Source organism: Falco punctatus (assembly GCF_963210335.1).
Source record: "Falco punctatus genome assembly, chromosome: 14".
NCBI lineage: Eukaryota > Metazoa > Chordata > Aves > Falconiformes > Falconidae > Falco > Falco punctatus.
This window is the reverse complement of record NC_137594.1, coordinates 23,434,877-23,455,299: the sequence shown is the minus strand read 5'-3', so window position 1 is coordinate 23,455,299 and position 20,423 is coordinate 23,434,877. Positions and strand designations below refer to the sequence as shown.

Below are 20,423 nucleotides of genomic sequence, written 5' to 3'. Positions count from 1 at the left end.
CTTATACTGAAAGTCTTACTTTACCTCTCTTCTTTTTTTCCCCAGAATCTAAGAATTTCTGTTGGCATCATTGAACTTGTCAAATTCTAACAAAACAGAAGCCAAATCACAGCTTGTTTGGAGCGTAAAATGCACCTTTGTCTGTATTATTATGCATGATGATTAGAAGCTTGTATGTGTCTCAAAGATCAGCAGGTAAAGTAGCTATCTGTAAAGTAGATGAGAAAGTAGTTTGGTCCAATTATATACAAAACATTACTTGCCATAACTAGGATGTCAGAGTAAGCCTTACTCCCACTTTCAGGTATTTAGAATGAGATTGCTGTTCTGAAAGCTTCTGAAATTCCCCTGTTGTGGGGTTTTGGTGTGTGTGGGGTTTTTTGGGGTTTTTTTTGTTTGTTTGTTTGTTTTTTTAACAAACCAAAACGCAAACACAAGGCAAAATGTAAAACAAAAAACACCCAGAAAGCCGATGACCAAATAACACTGGGAGGTGAGAGATATGTTTGCCTTGGCTAAGGTATTTTTTTCCACTTCTGACACTGGAATATCCCTAGCTGTAGTACTGGAAGGAATATTGTATAGCTGATGCACTTTGGAATGCTAGGGAAATTCCACGAGGTCACAGAAGCGCAGATGTATCATTCTTAGAAGGAGGTGGAGTGGATGGACATGGCGGCTAGTCATGCAGTGCTGTGCAGACACCTGAGCTAGCCTGGGTATTTGATTAGCACTGCATGCTGATCATGCATGTATATGGTTTACATTATTACCAGCTCTCCCATTTATTCTTGGTACAGAATTTAGTTACAGGGAGAGAAAAGTATGTAATTATTCCTTGTAAATAAGGCTTTAGGGAAAAAAGGGCTTGTTTTATTTTTATTTTATTACCTGACTTTTTTTAAAGGTGTCTCTCTAGATGTTAAGGATCTTAGAGAATATAAAAATTAATACTAAATGTCTGTAAATGCCATTCAGCTCAAGGTAGTTCAGGAGTAGTCTGGGGGTGTACAAGACTGAATAGTTTCCATGGATGTTCAGCAAAAACTGGTAATTGCTTGTCAGTTTGTTTTTGTTACTGATTTTGTTGGTGCAAAGGGTCTGTTGATTTAAAACTTCTGTGTGATAGAATTGTGGTTCATGGAAAAGCAAATGGCACTAAGGCAACCGTTAGGATTGTCAGGTGATGTAGGCGCATGCAGATGTGCATGCTAAGATTGCCGTATGTCAAGTTGGGAACAAGGTGATTCAGCTGAATTTAAATCAAGGCACATGGTATCCCAGAAAGCTGTGGCTGAGCTGCGTTTTGGAGTCATAGTGGATGAACAGCTCAAATGTGAGTTTCTAAGGTGATGCTGTGACAAAGAGGCTAATGTAGTTCTCAAATGCAGTAATGGAATGAGTTGCATTCTTGCCTGTGTGGGGTGGGTTGAAGTCATTACCAAAATACTATGTACAGTTCTGGCATCAGCACTTAAATAAACAAACAAAAAACTACTTTCTGCAAGGGGGATTAATCTCCAGTTCGATGGAAATGTAAGCAGTAGTGCCATGCAGTGAAGTGTTAAGTGTTAAATGTGCAGCTTTTCAGCATAGCTGAGAGGTGACTTGATTTAGAGTCCTCAGATACCTCCCTGGCAAGATAATACTGGATATTAATGAGCTTTTTTAATTTTGCTGACAAACACAAGAAGAATTTATAACCGGATAAGTTCAAGTTAGACTTTTAAGTTTTTCACACTGAAGGTGATTAACCATTGGATTATGATAGGAAGAGCCGTTGTGCATTTCTTAATTTCTTAACATGTTTGAATCAAGATTGTGGCAAAAAATTCTGAATGTTGCTTCAGCCAGCTGCAAGTTACTGAACTTCTTTTGTTTCATATACATTTAGAGAACTGTAATTCCTCAGAGGTCAGACTTGGTGATCAAATGAATGGTGATCATGCCAAAGAAAAGAGATGGGGAGCAGCTCTTCTTCTGTTTCACCAGCTTCCCTCTTTCTGAACAGGGTAGGTGTAGGACTTCTCCTCAGAAATCTGGAACGTGCTCAAACCAGCAAAATCTTCTGCACAGGAGAAAGTAAGCAGGTATTGGTATATATTGGAGGTGTGTTAAATAGCGTCCCATATATTTAGTCCAAACTTGTGACTCTTAAAAAATCCTTATCTGTGGCTGCAGTGTTAGTGAGCTGTTGGTAGGATGGACGTTGCTTCTTGACTGCCAGGGCACAGTGCTGGCTCGCGTTCAGCTCGCTGTCTGCCAAGCAGCCTTAGGACCTTGTCAGCAGCGCTGCTGCCCAGCCAGTCACTCCCAAGCCTGTATTGCTAAAGGAGTTCTTCCTTCCCAGTTCATAGCATGGAAAACACTCAGTGAGGCTGAAGCAAAGTGATTTTTATTGAATGCACTTCAGAAAATAATAGCTTTGTAAAATTACTTTGTGTTAAAATTACTTATTGAATCGTATCTTATATATTGTATGTATATATTACATGTATTGTGTGAAATTATTTTATATGCAGTGATCCTCATTTCAAAATGGATGCTGAGTAAAGTACTGAATTAATCAGGAGTGAAACTAGGGAGGGTAAAGCTGTGGAAGAAGGATTAACCAGCACTTAATAATTTTGAGCTATGATAATGCATCATGTGTGGAGACTTGATGCAAATGTTTGACACTTTCTGAGCTCCAGAGTGTTACAGTGAGTAGCCTGATGGTGGACTGAGCATTTCTTGCTGGAGATGGCTGAAAGGACTTTACATGTATTACATATGTTAAAAAAGTGTGAAGGGGAACATGTAAGCTTGAGAACTGTCTTAGCTGCAGAGCTGACTTGCATGTAATCCACGTGCTCCTCTGGATGGTAATTTCAACAGAAGCACCTGGTAATTGAGTTTGGCAATTCTGGTTTCTTCTGGCTGTTTGTAAGAAGGCAGGTAGTATAGCTCTGCTGCTACCACTTCTGTGTTCTTTGTAGAAATTCATTCTGTCCCAGCTTGATTGCTGTTCTGGGGTGTGGTTCCTAGCACTTGCACAAGGCCAGCTTTTTATGTAGATGCAGGGAGTTCTGTGGTGACCGTGTAGCTTGTAGGAGGAAGAAGTGGGGAAAACACACCACAACTGATGGAAAACCTGTTTTGGTAAGAGACCGTTTAGACGCTGTAGGTTCGGAAAGGTGTCAGCAGGTCCAAATGCAGAGATCCTCAATCCCATGCCTGGGCGTTGGGATGAGGGTGGTAAACCACAGACGTGACTGATGGTTCTCCCTATGCAGCGTTTCCAGTTTGAGCTGTTCGAGGCAGACTGCTGGACTAAATGGACACAGATCTCTCCTTGTAGGGCTTTTTTTTTTTTTTTATGTTCATGCTGGAGAAAGGATTATTTTTTTTCTCTTTTTTCCCCAGCTTATTGACAAAGGCTATACAAGTGTGTTTACAGCTCTTGCTATGTTGAGAATAACACCACAGCATTTAGGGGAGTAAAAGTCACGGCTTCCTGCGAGAATTAGGTTGGCTTGCATCTGGACTGTTGTGGCCCCAACTCTTCCCACTTGCATGCTGGCAGTTGCATCACCAGGCAATGAGTTGGTCAGCTGCATTTGCTTCATGGGGGGCAACTAGATGTAAGTGGGTGTGGAAAAACTGCAGTCCTGAGTTTGATTTAGGCTTTTGTGGAACCATGCCCCCAAAATTTTGAGATAAGTAGAGGCTTTCTATAGAGGTAGTTGAGACCACAAGTAGTAATGGCCAGTATTCAGATATTTGTAAATGTTTCTTACTCTGTTGAAATAGAGCAGTAAACTTTATTGTATGCTTAAAATCAGTGTCGAGAGAATTGAATTCTCCCATTGTTTAACAACGAAAGAGATGTTGTTGCTCTGGACTGGCTCCTGGAAGAGCTTTTCACTGCTGTAGAACCAGTAGTGATTTTTGGCCAGTTACTTCAGCTTCTTGTATGGTTTCTCTGTCTCCTTGTACTGAATTAGCAAAGCTGTTTCCTTGAAACCACCTCTAACATCCAGAGATTTAAAATGAAAGCAGGAAATGCTACTGTATTAAAAATGCACCCCTGTGTTGGGTTGTACGTACTTGATGTAAGTGTAACAATACTACGTTTTAAAATAGTAGCTTTCTCCTATGTGCTAAACTGTTTGCAGTGGAGGTGTAATGTAAACTTTAATTTTGCTTTTCCAGTATGTACTGCAAGAGAACCCTTTATAGAGACACTTGAGTTTTCAGATTACATGTTGGAAAAAATTAAAATTTTCAAGGCTAGTAGTTTCAGTCAAAGCTTATCAGATTATTAAAGCCTTTTTTCTTTTCTTTTCTTTTTGGAGGATGGAAGAAGTTAGTGTTATCCAGCATTCCCACTGAGTATATAACTTACTGCCACTTCTGATCTTTGAAGAGAGGTTTATCGCTTCCTGTGGCGATACCGAATACTCAAAAGGTACTCATTGATTACTTGATCCTTGCCTGCTTTCCATATTAATGCACTCTTCTCCTTTCTGCTCAGGAATGACTACTGTTGACTGCTACCTACTCTGAGCTACCTAGAGCATTAGATGAACCTAGAGTAGTTTATACTTGGCTCCTGTAGTGTGTGTGGAAATAGTTTTGTCTTGTTGAAGCAGCTGCATCCTCTCCCTGTTCTACCAGCATTTTGACCTACATGAAGAAGAATTTGGCAGCTTCCATGACAGTGTGATGGAGCAGATTATCAAATATTCAGATGTCTGAGTTGCTTGACATGACATCTGTAATGTTTTTGGAGACATCGGCTTTGAGTGGCTTGTGCAACAAATCCTTAGGGATGTTTTTTCTCCAGCTCCACCATATTCAAAGAAGGGAATAGCATTGAATGTTTGTCCTGCTCTGTTATCAGTCCGTCTCTCCCTGGTTAGAAGTATTTGATCCAGTGCAGTTATTGGTTGGTACGGTAAGTTACCACTGGTTCTTCTCCCAGAGCAGCCTCTTCAAACAGGCTGTCCCGTGCTGGCAGCCAGGGAGTATTTTCAGCCACCTGCTGGCACTCAAGATACAACCTCTTGTTAAGATTCTGGAGAAAAGAGCCCACAGTAGTCCTTATTTCCTCAAAGACAGATAATTTTTTGTATTGGTTTATATTTACTCACTGTGGTCCTGGGGTTTCTCCTTCAAATTACAAAAAGTAGCGGCGTCCCTTGTCAGTGTTGCTTCTACCTTTTCTAGTCCTTGTAGGAGCCTTGTCTGATATGGGTCTTTGTACAGCCCTTCTTTGACTTCATATCACATGTGGTTTTGTGTCTCCTAAACAGGGATGCGCCAAGCCTGTGCTCTTCTAATGCCGTTCTCCTAAATGTTAGGCAGCTTTGTACATTCACCGCTCTGAAAGTGCAGGTCACTAGTAGATGGCAGAGAATGACTGTACTTCTGCACGTTAACTGCAGAACTGGTCAGTGTTTGACACTTGCCTAAGTGTTCCAGGTCCTCTAGAACTTGTGTGGAAGTGAATGCTGAGACCAATAAATCTTATGGTCCTAAGGGTATCATATAACTATGCAGCATAGTTATAACTGCATAAATGAAAAAAAAACCCTCACTGATCTGTGTCTGAAGTATATCCTTCATTTTATATAGTGCCAGAGAATGGTAAAATAATTTGAGTTGGAAGGGACTTCTTCTGGTACCCTGGCTCGATGCAGGGCCATCTTTGAAGTTAATGAGGTTGTTTAGGGTGGCATTCAGCAAATATTTTCAGTAGCTGAAAGATCAGAGCTTTCACAACATCCCTGAGCAACTGACTCCAGTGTTTGACCACTCTGTTGCAGCTTGCCTGTTGCATCTTGTCCTTTCACTGTGCGTGTCTGAGAGTGTGGTTTCATCTTCTCTTTGCTTTCCCGTTAGGTAGCTGAAGGTAGCAGCAAGAGCTCCCCTGAGCCTTCTGCTGGCTGGCTGTGCCAGGCTGTCCTTGTAGCTCTTGTGCTCCAGCCACCTCATTGTTTTGGCAGCCCTCTAATGGGCCCTTTCCTCTGCGTGCTAAGCTCAAAAATGGACACATGGAGCATTTTAAATTTCCAGCTTATGCCTGTTTTCCTTCAAACTTATCAAACCTTGCCCATATGTCAAAGATCTGATTGGAATGTGAATTTGTGCAAGGTGTCTTATGCCAGAAAATATACTGGATACTGTAACAGGAGTAACCGTCTTTCCGGTAAAGGTGGGTGGTAGTGGCTTTCCTTCCCTCTGGGATATCACCATGGAGTGAATCAGAGCAAGTGTGCCTTGCATTTTTGAAGTATGTATGTTTGCAATGCTGGGAAACTGCTCCTTGGGTTGTACGTTAGTAGGTTGATATTTTTTAAAGTGGTGTCTGAGCTGCTTGCCTCAAAACATCACATCAGAAAACTCCAGTAACTGATTTCTGTAAGCAGAGTCAGTAATACTTTGTAAAGAGAAGAGTGATGGTAGTGCCTTGCATTAACTCGCCATCAGTTGTAACCTGCAGATGACGCTGTAGACCATTCTGAATTTGTGTTGTCTGTAGTGTGGAAAAGAACTGCAGCTATTACTGTTATGTTTCTCTTTCCCGCTACTAAGAGCGGAACAAAACAGATCTCTCCACTGTCATTTGCCAAGCAGAAGATGAGGTTTGAAAATTAAAAGAAAATTTTTTCTCGATTCAAAATTTCAGGAAAACCAAAGTTAGGATTAAAGAATAGCAGTAGATTAAAGGAAACTTCCATTCAATTAAGGACTTTGGAGAGTCCTGGTGTGTTTCTTCCAGGGTGATACAGTTCCACACGGGAGGTGTTCGCTTAGCACCAGGTGTCTTCTGGAGAAGTCCTTCACTCTTCTTAAGGCTTTTCTGTGTTAATTTACGAGTTTTTGGAAATGGTGGTTTTCCTCAGGATTACAAGTCAGGCATAAAAACTCAGCTACTAACAGTAACTTCTTTAATATGCTTACCGCCACTGCATGCAAGCTCTCACCAGCACAGAGCCTGGCGAGGATGCAGCTAGCATCAGCAGTCTTAATGTGCCCTTAGCAGTGGAGCACACCTCATGTATCCTCTGAGCATCCCCTGCTCTGGTCAGCGAATATGTATAGCACGTGTTATTTTTACAGAGTAAGTTGTAAGTAAGAGATCAATTCCAAATGTTTTTCTAAAAAGCTGATTATTACTGAGCAGCTACAACTCCAGCAAACTTCTTATCAGTAGTGCTCTCTGAAGCTGATAAGCAATTAAAAATAGACTTGTCAAGGAAAAAATGCAGCCAGAACCCAGACTTTACCGTCTTGTACTACATAAATGATGGAAGAACTGGGGTGGGGGGAAAGTACTTAAATTCAAAGGGCGTAGAACTAGTGTGAAATTCAACACTGGCCCGCATCGCTGCGTGGAGCAAGAATACATGCCTCGCTGGAGAATTACTCCTGTGGAGTTGCTTACTGTTCCCAGGCTTTTTAGCATGTGTGCACATTGAGGACTGAAAAAAGATGAGTGATAGTGTGATGTCTTGTAAATATTTTAGTTCTGTAAATGTGAATATTTTAAGTTCTTAATTTATAAGGGTAATGAAGCTAGCTTTGCAACTCTTTGACAAGCTGAGGCTGTTCTTCTGCAGGGTAACCAAGGTTAGAACTGGGTTAGAGCTGATTTTGTTACTTTATTGATAGTGTTACTTGCTGCATGGACAGTATGTAGTAGGTTATACTTGCTCTCGTTTACACCCCTTTAACAATAAAAACTGCTTTAGTGTTGTGATTTGCTATTCCACAGCGCAGGAGAGAAAGGCCATCTGAAGTAGGCAGAACCAGCTCTAAAATGTCATATTGCAGTCTTAATTTGACATGGGGCATGCAGAGTTTTAGGTTGTAAGAACTGTAGATGCTGGAGAGTTTGAAAAGAGGTAAAGAGAGGAGTTTGTAAAATGAATTCGTTCTTCCTGGTGGAAAGTTTTGAAGCAGATTAAAATACTCTTGGTTTTGTTTAAGGCTTTTTTGATAAGTGAAGGGGTCCTCAAGCAGGGATCAATGTTTTAAGAGGTGTGAGACTACACGTTTTCTGTTAAACAAGCATTAAATACTCAAACAGTGCTTCCCCCCCTCCCCTTCTCTTCCCTTTCTTTTTTATTTAGTGTCACTAGTACGACTCATCTGTTCTGTTCCAGAACATCAAGAGCTGCATGAAGAATAGCCAGCATGAAGAGAACAAATCAGTCCAGGCAGAAGTGCAGAAGTGTCAAGAACATAAATGTAAATTAAGGGGTTTTAAAGCGTGGTATGCATTCCATGCCGAGGCAGTAGTTTCCTGAACACTTAAAGCTTTCACTGTGCTGGAAGAAACGCTCTTGCCGTACTTCTCTTTTGGCTGGCCTGAGTGTTTGGGCACACCAGAGGCCTGGTCTGGATGGAAATAAGTATCTTTTTGGCTGGGTGAGTTCTGGCCTGGATTAGTTTCCTGACCAGTTAACTGCAGTCTTAGAAGTGCTAGCGCTAACATGAAGAGTAGTTGGGGTGATGTGGGTGGGAGCGAGTGGGCCATTCAAAGGCAGGGATGGCTTGTCTGACAGTTAGTGTGCTTGAAACTGAGGCCTTACTCCTGGTGGAAAGTGTTTTGGTTTTTTCCTCCAAGGTTGAGTGCCTTGGTGGGATGATTTTTTTTTTTTTTTTTTTTTTACTTAATTTGCTTTGAAGGTTGATTGTAATGGCACTTTTAGGGCCAAATATATGAGAATATTTGGAACATGAGTCCAAATGAATTAGATGTGTGTATAAAACAGATTACTTAAAACTTGGCCATGAGGGTTCGTCTGGGTTTGATTCTATTCACATCTGTTCCAAAACTTACTAATTCAGAAGAACTTCCCTGTGATCTGTGATTAATAAGCAAGGATGACTTAATTTAGCTCCAGGAGTTGGTCTTGCCCACCACCCTTCTGCCATAGGTGCTTTCAAAACTCTTCTGGAATTTCCTGTCCCTGCAGCAAACTGCACCTCTACATTTGGCAGCCTGACATTAAGTTAACTAGCACTGACTTCATGCATCAGGGTGTAATTTGTGAGGTGGCTAATAGTCCCTGCATGGGCAGCTGTTGTTCGTGGGGTAGGACGTACGTTACCATCCCAGGGATGAGCACCTCCTGCTCCTCTGATTCGAAGCCTGAATTCCCTTGTCCAGGCAGAGCATCGCTACTTAATGAGTGCAAAGATCACAGCTGTTCCCCCCTCAGAAGTTTGAATACTTGTTTTCCTCTAAGGCTTCATCTAGATCAACAAAATCCAAATACTTGTAGCTTATCATGAAGTCTCCAGAATGCCATAAAACTTGTTGCACTGCTTTCTTCTCAGGCGTGGTAGTGTCTGGTGTTGCCGTTTTGATATCATGCAGCACTGCATCAGATAGCCAGAGAATCCTGTTCTGGTCAGACAGATTTTGAAGAAACACCTGCTTTTGCTGTTAGCAATTTGCTAATAGCTTAAGTGAAACCCTAATTTAATGTGTGAGGGGGAAGATGTCCACAAATACTTCTTGATAAAATTATTAACCTTTTCCAGTATCTCCCCTACAGTATTAGACTTTACTTTTTGTGGCAATGGAATTTACAGGCTGTTTTAACCTGAAATAGTTTTACGTTCTCAATTTATTATCTTCAAGTGTTTTCAGTGGTCTTTTGTGAGCTACTTCATCACTTCTATATTATGAAGAACTGTAAAAGGGGGGGACTGGTTCAGTTTTATGATCTAGCGTCAGATGAAAATTAATTCCTCTGACTCCTATTTCTAAAGTGTAAATATTTTACACCTGATAAAATTGCATGTTTGTCCTTCTGAAATGAACTGTCAGGTTAGCAGAACAGAATACCTTTCTTGAAATATTAAAAAGGCCAGCGTTTCCAAAAACATAATTATGGAAGTTTTTAATTCACATTTCTCTGCTTTCACTGGAGAAGTCTGTGTATGACTAAAGAACTAGTGTAATCTGGTGAGACTGCACTAGCAGCTATTGGAAAAAATAGGGGAAAACTTAAAATTTAAAATAATGTTAGCTAGGAATGGAAGGAGAAGTTAAGGAAGAATGGAACAAGGAAGGTTTAAGGACAAGAATTATTACTGAAATTGTCCCTACTGCCTTCTCAATAGAACTTTAATTCTCCAAACATAAAGGAAAAACAAGGAAAAAAAATAATTGTTCTTCTAGAGATAAATCTGAAATGCTTCCACCAGACTGCCGCCTTCATTAAGGCGTACCATGTCAAGTTAAGAGTTAGTTATAGCCCAACTGACTTGGATATGCGTGGGATTTGTCAGTAACTGCAGTGATTCTTCTTTTTTTAATTATTAGTATTATTTTTCTTTACAACGTACGTTTCAAGCAGTTTACATTATTGTATTAAGCTTTCCTCTCAGATCTAGGCTACAGCTTATGATGGCGGAATTAGCAGTGTCAGTTCTGGGTGAGCCGTGGTTTTGGGGCCTTTTGCCACCATCGGGTGCAGGGACTAAGAGGGAGCTTGTTCTGCAAACAGCTGGGGAAACGCGGGGAATTGAGTTTCCTTCTGTCTTGCTGGGTGACCCTGTATGTACACTCTGTTTTCATGTCTTGCACCACGTGTCTTCCCTTGAGTTCTTGATCCAGAGCAACAAGTTAACTTTATCCTGAGTAATGGCAGAAAATCACAGGGTATGCTGCTTGGTGACTGAAAAATAGGGGTCATGCTGAATGAGGGTTCTCATCACTTTGAGTTATTTAATGAGAAGTGCTGAATGTTTGAAAGAGCTCTGCTAAGATCTCTGGGCAGGTGCAGCAGCTGGGAAGATTGCTTTTGTTTGTTATAGGAGAGGAAAAAAAGAAAACGGGAGGGGAAAAAAAAGAAAAAAGGCTGGAGGTAGCTGTAGGAATGTCGCAGGATGTGTTTTGATTCTAATTCAATACCAAGCTAGGTGTGGGTAATGAATGTCCTGTAGCCAGGAAGATGGCTTGGCTGTGCTCTCGAGAGTTCATACGGGTAAAAGCTAAAGTTTTATTTTTGATAATGTCTGGTCCAAAATGTGCTACTTTCACACAAGTAAAAGGTAACTTTGGTTCACAGTTAACAACTAATTGAATAAAATAGTAGTGTGTGGGTTTGATTATAATTAAATGGTATTGAATATAAACAGGAAGGCGCCCACAAACTGGCTGTGCCCCAGAAGGTTTGCAGGATGCTGGAGAGAAGGTGATTGATTTCACTGTGGTGTGTACTTGGATGGCACGAGGTTGAGGGACACAGCTCAGTGTAGCCACCCAGCTCCTGGGATGCAAGGCTCTTGGTGCTCTGGTTTGCCTAGAGCAGGTGCTGCTGCTTACGGTGGCCCTGGCACTCTTAACCTGCTCCCTTGATTGTGTCTGCCCAAGCTTTCTCGTGGGGAATTGGACCGGGAACCAAACATGTTCTAACATAATTAGTTTTTCCCTGCATTAGTTTTCAGCTGGAATTAGTTCTTGATCGAGTTCATTATGGTGAGTGAATTATTCTATCAATGCGGAGAAGGAAGGGAAAAGGTGAGAGCAGCTCTGCCAGCAGCAGCGCTGTGTTTTCCTTCTTACAGGGATTATGCAATGATTATGCAAGTTAAGAATGTTGTCTCCTGTCTGGTTAATGGAGGGAGAGGTGGGTTCCTCCAGATGCTAATTTAGTGTAGGGATGCACTTACAGGCTTTGAATCACTCTCTGGAAGAATATATCCTTCTCCCTGCCCTGTTCAGGGAGGCCAGCCTTCCGGCACTGACACCTCTGTTGGGTAACCACCAACAGCACTTCAGACACTGCCAAAGCTGACTGTCTGAAGTGACTGACCTTTGCAGGGTCAGTACTTAGGGAAACCATCCTTCTACAACTATATGTTTGCAACTGCACCTATCTTTCCTGTAGCTTTTTTTACATATTTCCTGGGGCTTCTTCACATTGACAGGCCACTTTTTGTACACAGAAAAAGCACAAGCATTTATTAACCCATGATGAAGTTCACTCTTCTGTTCTAGGTTTCTTGCTTTTCCTTTTCCTTACTCTCTCAGAGATGCTAAAAGATTTCTCAAAGTAATTGCTTAATAGTGGATTAATGAGAATGTCTTGGTTTTTTTCCGTTTAAAGCTTGTAATAGATGCTTGTGAAATGGTGTATTTGATTTTTTTGTTTTTTTCAGCGCTAGTGTTATAAGTGGCAAGGAAGAAATGAGAAAACAGCTGACAATAGGCACAGCAGTCATAACCAGTGGCTGTGGATTTTAATGCAGTAGGCTAATGAAAGCTTTAAGTTTCCAGCATGAGAAAATTACTTAATAGAATAAACTTATCCCACCTTTCTAGTTATTGTGTTTTGTAGTAAATCTTTAATGTTTTGCATGTGATTGCACCATGAAAGTATTCTGTCCCAAGTTGTTCATAGGATGCTACTTGTTCCTTAAAGTTTTGAGCTTTGTCCAGTTGTTTCACGTTCCTAGGCTTACCTTTAAAACGAAATAGAAGAAAGAGTCGGTTCCTTCTTTCACCTGTTCCTAAAGAGTTAAATGCAAGATTCTTAAGCTTTTATACAACTTTTATTTATAATTGGATGCTTAAGTAACTCAAACCCTGTTAATCTTCTCTATTTCTGTGGGCAGTTAGCAACAGAATTGGATGAGAGTCTAGTATGAAATTCCAGCCTCTACGTCTGTATCCACAGGATAACCTGTGGGTCTTTGGCTTTATGCACAGCTAGCCTGTTTGGATCTGGCTGAGTCTTTTCTCTGGGATGTAGTACCATGGCTGGACTGCTCCTACAACACCTTGAGCTGAGAAGCTTTATAGCAGTGTCTGTGATGTGCTGAGACCAAGCTAGCAAACTGTACTTGGATTTCATGGCCCTACACAGAGGTCTCCAAGCATCTTCCTACCACTTCCATAATGGTGTCAGGATTTTTTGATTCTGGTGCCATACCACATGGAGAACAAGAATTGGTGTGCTTTTAAACTGAGAGAAGGAATCTTTGAGAAGTGGTTGCACATACTGCTAGTTCATACTCTGCATTTGTTGCCTGTCTGGGGGTACTACTGGTACGCCCAGGGGACTGGAGTAATTGCAGTGAATTGGAGCAGCACTAGGAAAGGCTATACTTAATGCTTTGTGGTTTATGTATATCTATTTGCTTTAGGAAAATTACATTCATGCCATGTTCATCTTTTATCAGAGAAGCCCTGCTGGAAGAAATGGAAAGGCTGGCTACCTGTTAAACTGCCTTGTCTTGGACTGTGCTTTGCTGGGAGGCTTCTCAGAAGAAAAATAGGGCTATTTCGTGATGGGGAAGGAGAATGACCAAGACTCCTGCAGTTACTTTGCATCCGCTAATGTCCTTATGTACTTATAGACATACATATTGACTGCAAGCAGGAAGAAAAAAAACCACTAAATGCCCACTTGTCCATAAACCCTGTTGGACATCTTTATTTTTTTAAAAATGTTTTCCTTGCTTTAAGTGGCAGAAATCTGCATAACTGTAGCCTCTTCAGTGAAGTTTTTACTTACTCTTCGGCTTTTAAAGGTTCACAGGGTATGCAGGAGAAACGTGTCTCCCCTGTTCTAACATAATGCTTTATTTCTACTCCCATATCAATTTTAATAAGTGGGTAATCCATAAGTGTCAAAGCCATGACAGTTTTGGAGTAGGATGTGGATTGACTTGAGTTCAAAGTGTAAATGTGTTGCAGGGTGTGGTTTTATTGCTTGCACTAATGTAGCTGCTGATATTTTCATTATTCTGTGAATGCCAAAAATTTACTGACAGCTAGGATTTGGCCTCATTGTTTCTATTGATTGGTTTGTCAATTTTTTTTTTCAAGTGAACTGTATATTACAGCACTAAATCTACTTTTCAATTGCTTTGAATGTCCTACAGTGTTTAATGAGACTGTGCCTTGTTTGGCAAAAAATGAATTGTTGTTGTTTGGTCCATGAAGCTTGATGCAGTTCAGAGTTTGTTTTTTAAACATTGGCTGAGAGGCAGGCAAATGCCTCTTTGACAGTAGCTTTATTATAAATAACCCAGCCAGAAAAACATACAGTGGCACTAACCATCCTAATATATAAACATCTGTCTGGATTTGTACTGTCTGCATTGACATCTACAGCAAGTTGTCCTTAATGCTTCTCCTATGGAGATGAGTGCTGCTGTCAGCCTGCACTGATTGAATGCTATGTTCCTCGGTCTTTTTGTGTTGTTGTGGTGAGTTTTACCAGCCTTGCTGTACTGGAAGTTTTCTTAAATCATGTTCCTAAATGTTAAGAGTTTATACCTTCAAGCTGTATGCTTTGGTGGTTAAGTATGAGGCTTTCGGAAGGGACCTGGAATAGCAAAATACTGCGTTGTAGCTTGGCTGAGGCTTTATTCTGTGCTGCAGCTAGGAGGGCTGTTGGCATTAGATTGGTTTCCTTTCTAATGGTTAAGGTGTTGGTTGTATCAAATGCATACCCTGTCTTATTTCTGCTTGTTTTAGTTTTTTTTCAGATGAGCTGCCTATCGGTTATTTGAGAAAACTTAGGTCTGTTGCTGTCACAACTGTTTACCTGGCTAGTTGCATTGTGGCAGTGCAATGAGCTGTTGGTGACACGGCGTGTCTTCTTTGAGTTGGTAGAGCCCCTTGCGCACGCATGTATGTGATGACTAGCTTGAGCTATTACATGGGCATTGTGTTGACTTCTGATGTTGTTTGGTCTCTGCTTGGCTACTCTTCTTGTTGTGGAAGCTCATCTCTTTTGTTTTTTTCGGTCTTGATTTACCAACTGTTAACTGCTGCTTTGTTTTCCTTTTTAGATTCAGTTATTGTGGAACTAAGCTGTTAGGTATAAGGTGCAGTAACTGGTAGGAAGAGAGAAGATAAAAGCCAGAAACAAAAGGTTGGGAGAATGGTAAGACAAAGTACATTCCAGCAGTTTTTATTCCTAGTGTTCTGCGATAATGGTCTTAGTTGTAGCAAACAACACATGTTCTCTGAAATACTGGAGGCTTTTTCTCAGAATTTGGGTGGGTCATTTCTAGGAGTGTAAATCTGTGAAAAGTTGAGGAACAGCCGCTTTATTAAAATTAGCGGAGAGGGAAAATCTTCAGCAAGCTGCAGGATTGCACCCAGTGGGTTGATGGTGACTCCTGCAATAAATAAAAAACTTTCCTCTAAAATCCACTTTGTGAAAAAGGAGGATTAAGTTATTTTTAAATAAATAAATAAATAAGCTAGCAAATAATTTTAAGACAGAGTGACTGATGGAGAATTGGTATGGACTTGGCAGTGCAAAGCTCATGGCAGCAGAGATGGAGAGTCTTTCCAGAGAGCTTGTTCGGTAGGAAAAGAGCCCATGTGTTTTGCCGAGTCCCCTTTCATCTCTGAAGCTGTGAGGCTGTCCTCTGTCCCCCCAGTTATAGAAGTACTTTAATTTGAAAATCCATGCTTCCTTGGGAAGAAATCTTGGCAGCTTGACAAGATTTTTGAGCTGGTCAAGACTCCTGTATACTACTTTATTTTTACAGTATGTGGTTACCATAACCTGGAGTGGTTTGTAGTTTTCCTTAAAATACTGTAACGTTTCCCGTGCTGGCCACAGCCTGCTTTAAAAACGGTCATTTTCAGATTAATTTACATCTAGTGAAAGGAACGGACCGTCGTGCATAGCATGGGAGAGGCAGAAGTGCATGCGCATCCCTGCGCCGAGGTCGGGAGCGCAGGACCCGCGTGGGGGAGGTGTGGGAGCGCGCCCGCTGCGCTGCAGTGCGTGCGGCTGGCCGCTGGGGGGCAGCCGCGCCGCGCCGTGCGCCCGGGGCCGTGCCCGATGTGCCGGGTGACCCCGGTCTGAGTAGCCCCTCTTAGGAAAAAGGGAGCGGGAAGAAACAGGGCTGCCTTAGTTCTGTTACTGAACGGTTGTAAGAGTCCTTGTGCTTATTTCACACACGTGTGCACCCCTCTCTCTGAGCATCCTTTAAATGCCGTAGTGCCTGCAGGTCTGCAGGTGGTGATTTGGCCTCGGCCTAAGGCCGTGTTCTCGGGCTGGCAAACTTTCCTGGCAGTGTGAGCCATGTGCCAAAGTCTTCGTGTACGTGAGTGACCCGTTCCTTGGTGGACACAGGACTTTCTGGCATGCAAGCCTGAGATGATCCATGCCTTCCTTCCACTGGAGGACCTGCTTCTGCAGGATCCTAGAGGACACTGGCAAATCTTGGCCTGTTGGCTTGCTTTCAGGTGACTTAGCAGGCTTGTTACCAACTTTGATATTGGCAATTACTGTGAAGGTCCTTATGAGAGCTCCACCTCTCTCAGAGCTGCCTGTGCTTGTATCGAGGTTGCTGACCTCTGCTCTGTTCCTCTACAAGGCGCCAAAATGGAATTGCATTAGCTCTGCAGATGGGCTTTTGCTACTTTTTCCCTCCATCTTAAATCTTTTATTACCCCTCCCAGCCATTTACCACATTCTTACATTTTGTTTAGCTCAGTCCTTCCTTTTCTTGTTCAGAGACTTGTAGTCGCCTGAAAAGGCTGCTTCTCTCTCTCCAGGTACTTGAGATAACTGAAAAACAGTTTGCTCCAATTGTTTCGTGGTTGCTGTAGGCCAAAGACCAGTTCGGTTCTGATCGCCTGCTGGCTAGTGTTAAGTACTTACATCATCTTGCGTGCTTCAGCTGTTTGTCCATATGGATTTGCTCTGACTTGAAAAGCTGATGGGTGGCGAAGGACAGGCGAGGCTGGATCCCTGCAGGAGCGTACGAAGCCGTGTGCCAGATCGCTGGGGTTCCGGTGCCCCCTGGAGATGCTGCTGCTGCAGCAGGATGCATATCAGGACAGCGCGTTAATAACGGTCCTTGTCTGAGCAGGCTGAGGAACAATGTGAGCTAGATTGTTCTCACAACAGAAGCGGAGGATACTAAAAAAGGCAGTAGAGTAAAAGCAAGGACTCTAAAAATAACAATCACATGTCTGGTGATTCTTGAAGCTAATGAAGACTGACAGCTGTGTTTCATGCTTCTGTATGTAAGCCTGCGTATTTCAAAAATGAGTATGCAAGATCAAGTGTAGATACTTGAAAGTAGTATGATGTGAGATTTAGGTGTTGAGTTCACAAGACAGGTTAAATACATTCCGCTAGCTAGTCCTGAGGGGCCAGTCAGTTGAATAGGAAAATGTGGCAGCCTCTTACCAAGTCTGGAATTTGAATCAGAACTTTTATCACAAGCTTAGCAAGTAAACTGTCGTTGTTGTTACTTGTTTCAGCAGTAAAATTGACCTTGGTACCTTTTTAACACTTCAGTGAGGGATATAATAAATTGTATCTTGATGCAGGGAATGTATTTGACATGGTTGTGGAGTCTGATTTCATTTTCCCAAAGTAAACCACTTGAAATAGCGGTAGAATTATGAAATACTCCTTTACTATGATTTTCACTATTTTCATTTGGGGGAAAAGACAGCTGCAAAGTGATAACTTCTTTTAGCTATTACTAGTCTTGAAACAACCTTCCTGCAGAGCAAGTACGCAGGAATTTCATATTTTACCCTGGCCGCAGAGAAGAATGCTGAACGGTCTGAGGAGGAAGAAAATCTCAATGTTATGCTTGTGTGGATCTCTTCTCAGAATTACAGTTAAGGCCCACAAAAATACTGATCTTTGGTATTGTTTGCTTATGACTGTGTGGATAAATTTAACCCAGGTACCATGAGAAATCATCAGAGCACACCAGCTGAGTCCACATCATTTAAGTAAAATTTTGACCTGAGCCTTGTCTGCCCACTGCAGCTCCTTTGGCCCAGAGAGGGCACCATGCATCACCCTCTGCCCTGCTTGGGGCCAGGCGGTGCCCAGCAGTGGGAGCAGGAGTTGAGGTCCAGGCTGCATACACAAAATACACTTAACTTGATCGTGCCCTTTTTCTTTTTATTGTTCAGAGAAGTTTAAACATCTAGGAAATAGTTGTTTGCTTGACATGAAACAAGTGAGGATTAATTTCTTGTGTTCAATTCTTAGTGCTTTTTCTTTCTTGGAAGAGTTCTGCAGTTCTCAAATGTAATACTTTCTTTAAGGTTGGCTTTTTACTTTTAACAATATGTTATTTTTGTACCTTTAAAATCTATAGCTTAGGACTGCCTCTGATATTGCTAAGTTATGTGAAGTGACTAATTAAGCTCAGTAAGGAGTAGTGCTGCTGTATGTCTTGCCTGTGGGATCTGTGGTCTTTGAGAGACGGGAACATGCATATCACTTAATTTCTCTTCCTTGCTTTCCTTCCTTTCCAAGAAACCAGTACAGTTGTCTCCCTTCGGGCAGCATTCTGTGATTGCCCGGGTTTGCGGTGGCGATAGGCTAGTGGAGACCTGTGGTTCTCAGATCCTGGTTTCTGAAGGGCAGCGGCATGTTGCCGCTGTTGAGCTGGTTGTTTTCATTTAGGCCTCTTCTCCCTCTGGGGGGGTATGTGCGATGGTTAAAATATGTTGGATGGTGAGCAGCATTCATTCTCTTTGTTTTCACAGCAGGAAGGTGAAATGGAAGGTGAGGCAGTCGAAGCTATTGTGGAGGAATCGGAAACTTTTATTAAAGGGAAAGAGAGAAAAACCTATCAAAGACGCCGTGAAGGTGGGCAGGAGGACGATGCTTGTCACATAGCACCAAACCAGGCAGATGGAGGTGAAGTAGTACAGGATGTCAACAGTAGTGTGCAGATGGTGATGATGGAACAGCTGGATCCAACTCTTCTTCAGATGAAGACTGAAGTAATGGAAGGTGCAGTGCCTCAAGAAACAGAGGCTACAGTGGATGACACACAGATCATAACACTTCAGGTTGTTAATATGGAAGAGCAGCCTATAAACCTTGGTGAGCTTCAGCTGGTCCAAGTACCTGTACCAGTGACTGTACCTGTTGCTACCACGTCTGTGGAAGAACTTCAGGGAGCTTATGAAAATGAGGTTTCCAAAGGAGGCCTGCAAGAGGGAGAGCCCATGATCTGTCATACCCTCCCTTTACCAGAAGGCTTCCAAGTAGTGAAAGTGGGTGCAAATGGTGAGGTGGAGACACTGGAGCAAGGTGAACTTCAGCCACAGGAAGATCCCAACTGGCAAAAAGATCCAGACTATCAGCCACCAGCCAAAAAAACAAAGAAAAACAAAAAGAGTAAGCTTCGCTATACTGAGGAAGGCAAAGATGTGGATGTCTCTGTGTATGACTTTGAAGAGGAGCAGCAGGAGGGTTTGTTGTCTGAGGTCAATGCAGAAAAGGTGGTGGGCAACATGAAGCCACCTAAACCAACAAAAATTAAAAAGAAAGGTAAGCTCCCTAGCGGCAAGTGGGTTTTGAAAATGTGTGTGTTATGGTGGGATATGATTGCGGTATGATTGAAGTGACTGGGTAGATGCAAGTGGGAGGAAAGCAGACATGCCCAGTGTCATTTACTCTTTGTATAACAGCGCTGAGCTCTGTTTCTTGGGTGAACCTCCTAGCTCCTCCATCCAGGTTATAAAGGGGCTCATTTTCCTCGAGCATGATGCTGTGGTATTGGTATTCCCATATAACTACAGCTGAAAATATTCTTCTCTCTGCTGTAATACTGACGTAAGAGTTTGTGCACACATGGTTTACATCAGGAACCAACAGTATAATTAGTTCTGTGGCTTTTTTCCTAACCAGTTGCTGGGTAAGGTAGGTGGTGCAAAATACAGCAATAGGTATGTTTTATTTTTCTTAAAACTGTAAGTTAAGGAACCGTTTTTAGAGTGGAGAAGGAACATTGAGTGCTGGCATACTAATAAAACTTGAATGCAAGCCAGCCATAGGCAATGACTGTTCCTAAGTATATGCAGTTGGATTTCATGGTGCATGGGTCACTTCGAACTTCAGATGTTCTATGATGGTTCCTTGTAGTAGTTAAGTCCCCAAGAATCTTTCCTTTTCCCTGCTGCTCTCTTACATTATGCAGTAGACCACAGTACTGTGAAGAATTAAGATTATTTTCTTCATGGCTAGGTGTAAAGAAGACATTCCAGTGTGAACTGTGCAGTTACACTTGTCCGCGTCGTTCCAACTTGGACCGCCACATGAAAAGCCACACTGATGAGAGACCACATAAGTGCCATCTCTGTGGCAGGGCTTTCCGGACAGTCACGTTGCTGAGGAACCACCTCAACACTCACACAGGTACTCTTGCTTTTGCGTACATGGCTTTTCTAGGATCTGCTCTGCTGTTAGAACAGAAGTAAACCCACGATGGATCTATCTTAAATCTAATTCTTCTTATGGAACAAACTAAAAAGAGAGAAACTATGCAGTGCTGCTGTTTGTTTCTCATACAAATGCAGCTTTCTGCCTGGTCAGGTAGGTGCACAGCTTGTCCTGTGTACAGGGATAAAACTGTTCTTGGGCTTGATGTGAAATTACCTGAAGTTACAGAAA

The 20,423-nt window shown here is 42.1% G+C and overlaps 1 protein-coding gene across 25 annotated transcripts in view; it reads left to right on the top strand.

Moving 5' to 3' along the window:
* The window catches only part of CTCF (CCCTC-binding factor), a 36,707-nt gene that overhangs the window by 4,350 nt on the left and 11,934 nt on the right, over positions 1-20,423 (top strand). The window contains exons 2-7 of one of the 25 annotated variants that reach the window (XM_080364942.1): positions 46-195; positions 2,012-2,082; positions 4,338-4,450; positions 8,121-8,238; positions 18,509-19,301; positions 19,998-20,168. In XM_080364942.1, the coding sequence (XP_080221068.1) occupies positions 8,185-8,238; positions 18,509-19,301; positions 19,998-20,168 (1,018 nt within the window). In that variant the 5' untranslated portion in view covers positions 46-195; positions 2,012-2,082; positions 4,338-4,450; positions 8,121-8,184. Of the gene's footprint in view, positions 1-45; positions 196-1,894; positions 2,091-4,337; positions 4,451-8,120; positions 8,239-8,260; positions 8,419-14,811; positions 14,907-18,508; positions 19,302-19,997; positions 20,169-20,423 lie in introns of those variants that run through there. The other 24 variants (XM_080364933.1, XM_080364941.1, XM_080364940.1 and 21 more) reach the window with 24 other exon arrangements.